This window comes from Prinia subflava, chromosome 5 (assembly GCF_021018805.1).
Source record: "Prinia subflava isolate CZ2003 ecotype Zambia chromosome 5, Cam_Psub_1.2, whole genome shotgun sequence".
NCBI lineage: Eukaryota > Metazoa > Chordata > Aves > Passeriformes > Cisticolidae > Prinia > Prinia subflava.
The window spans coordinates 9,958,596-9,961,350 of record NC_086251.1 but is presented as its reverse complement, the minus strand read 5'-3'; the positions used below and the strand labels follow the sequence as shown (position 1 = coordinate 9,961,350).

The window sequence follows — 2,755 nt, the reverse complement described above, 5'->3', positions numbered from 1 at the left end:
CAAGTCCCAAACTAATGCTTGCTGCATTAATACACTGCAAATCCTCAAGGTATAAATTACACACAATTCAGTATAAAAGGAAAGCATAGGGCTTTCTTCTCACTACAGCTGTTACTTCTGGGAAGGCAAGTAGAATACAGGTAAGTTTTCATCAGATTCTGATGTACAAATATTTTTTTTTGTTGTATTGCAAACACTTAAAGTAATTAATTGCTTTTGAAAAAGACATTATACTTTGCTCCTTCTCTCTCTTGCTTCTTTTTCTTTGTCCTTACAGACAGAATACATTCTCTCTACAGAAACTTAGATAATATTTCATTGTAAGTGGTATGGTATTCTGCTATTATCATTCTGCAAAGATTGCTGAAATATCATTTCAGTTGCTTAGAAAAAACAAACTCTCTTAACAATAAACATAAGGAAGATCTAGCTAATGTCTCTTTTCCTACTAATGATTCCAAATGCTTGCTGTTATAGAACCACTTGAGGATAATGCAGACTCAATTTCTCCCTGCTTCTCTAACTATTTCCTGTTGAAAATAACTGTACATGTTTCTCCAGTAGAGATGTATCTTTTCCTTCATAGACAGGATGAAGACACTTAATTGTTACGTGCTGTTACTTTGCTGGAAAGCAATCTGCTGCAACAGCTGTCAGCTCACCAATATTACTATAGCCGTGGAAAGAGAAGAATGTGAATTCTGTATTACAGTGAATGCCACGTGGTGCTCAGGATACTGCTTCACAAGGGTGAGACTCTTCATTTCAGGCACCAGAATTAAATATTTCAAGTGATATATGGATAACCCATTCCTGCAGTCCGTAGTAAACACACGGACAGGATGAGCCTTGTGAAAGAACAGGCTGAATAACTGCTCTGCTGTCTGACACAGGAGTGGATACACAGCCAATCTGAAGCACAGACAGAAGGGTGAAATATCGTAGTAAAATTCAGCTAATTAACTGGCTGCATACACTATGTTCATATTGTACAACTAGAGTGAGAAGAATTACAGTCTGGATCTCTGCTTTGTGCTGAATTTGTGGTTGCAAGCAGATACAATAAAGCAGCCATTACTATGTAGACTCCTCTGCTCTTTCAGATAATTTGAAGAATCAAGCAATTGCCCTGAAAGATTGTCTGATGATGGTATGACACAAATTTGCCACATCAGTCCTCCTGAAAGGGAATATTTAAAGATCTAAGTGAAATTAGAAGAGTCAGATCCAAATGCTTTTGATCTCAGTGGGATTTCCCCATTTTATAAAAATTTTGAAACCTAACCCATAGCAAATTTTAAAACAGTTATTTCTTTCTTGTAATTTCAGGATCCGGTATATAAATATCCACCAGTATCAACTGCTCAGCAAACCTGTACCTTCAAGGAGGTTGTGTATGAAACAGTGAAGATCCCTGGCTGTGGTGACCATCCTGAATCTTTTTATTCATACCCAGTAGCTACAGAATGTCACTGTGACTCCTGTGACACTGACACCACTGACTGCACTGTGAGGGGACTGGGGCCATCCTACTGTTCCTTCAGTCAGAATGGAAGTAACCAGTGAAGGGAACTGGAGACAGTTTGGCTTTAAATGTTCCCTGCTAAGTAAAGGTACTGTTCAGGTTTAAATGGAAGATAACAAGCTACGCTGTTTAGAAACTGCCAAGATTGAAACAAAGATTTTTAAGGCCAAAATGAAGAGATACCGACTAAACTCCTCTTCAGGCCTTCCTTACTTAACCTATCGGTTGCCTTAAAATCATTTTCATAGGCCTATAAAAATGCTGCTTCCAATTTCTTCTGCCTTCCCCCTTCTTCCTCTTTAGCACAACTTTGTTATTTATATTCCTGTATTTCTACTGCCTGGTTCACATCAATTGTTTTATGCTATTCTGTGCTATCAAAAAGTTTCCAAGTTTCAAGTTTACTCTCTCCTGCTTTTCATCTCTCGTAAGAACACACTTATCTTAAAAAGCCTTGCTGCTGGTTGTGGTTCTATTAGCTGGATTGTAAACCTCTCTCAGCTGAGATCCTGACTGATTTTTCTTTGCAAAATACTTCATATAGTCTATATGCACTGCAAATAATAACAGCATGTACATGTAAGAGCCAAAATCTATGTTCAAATGTTGAATGTCACCTGAATCCTTGTACTTTCTCAGTAAGACTTGTTAGTTCAGCCTCACTGTCACAGTAACACATGTAACATCAACTCTAGTTTATACCTGGCTAACTTGAAAAAATCATCACATCTCTATTTTCACCTGAGTGCAGAATGTAGTAAAGAGAAATGTTCGGCATTATTTAACATAGGAGTCCCAAAAATATTTAGGAATGAATCTAGAGGCACCTTACCCCAGTAGTGTAAACATGGTGTGATAATGTGCTTTGAAAGCCATTCACAGGAGTCCCTTCAGAGAATTAAAATTCACAGAACTCTGCGGCAACCTAACTCTGCAGATACCAGTATGAAGCTGGGATGGTCTGGAAGTGAGCTGGAGGACTGACTGACTCAAAATGGGAAATTACATTACTGAGAAAACTATGTGAAGCCTACAGAATGAAATCCTATGGGAAAATGAAAATACACCATTCTTCATCAGAAAAATCACCTGCACAGACAGAGAGTGGAAACAATGGATTCAGCAGGAGTTTGGCACTGCAGGCTTGGTGGTGTACAAGCAAAGTAAGAGTGAGCATCCCAGTGCTGCAGAAAAGAGGGAACACAAGGAACAGAGCCTACAAGACACAAC

The 2,755-nt window shown here is 38.5% G+C and overlaps 1 protein-coding gene across 1 annotated transcript; it reads left to right on the top strand.

Moving 5' to 3' along the window:
* The first annotated feature begins 591 nt into the window (after positions 1 to 591).
* On the top strand, positions 592 to 1,566 carry FSHB (follicle stimulating hormone subunit beta). The gene is made up of 2 exons (XM_063397310.1): positions 592 to 750; positions 1,330 to 1,566. The coding sequence occupies exons 1-2, from the start codon at positions 592 to 594 to the stop codon at positions 1,564 to 1,566; spliced, it is 396 nt and encodes a 131-aa protein (XP_063253380.1).
* The last annotated feature ends 1,189 nt before the right edge of the window (positions 1,567 to 2,755 follow it).

What these genes read in the sequence shown, in the direction of transcription:
- FSHB (XM_063397310.1), top strand. Translation starts at nt 592, where the DNA reads ATGAAGACACTTAATTGTTACGTGCTGTTACTTTGCTGGAAAGCAATC. An exon ending in CAGGATACTGCTTCACAAGG is followed by an intron (nt 751 to 1,329) that starts GTGAGACTCTTC and finishes TTGTAATTTCAG; the next exon opens with GATCCGGTATATAAATATCC.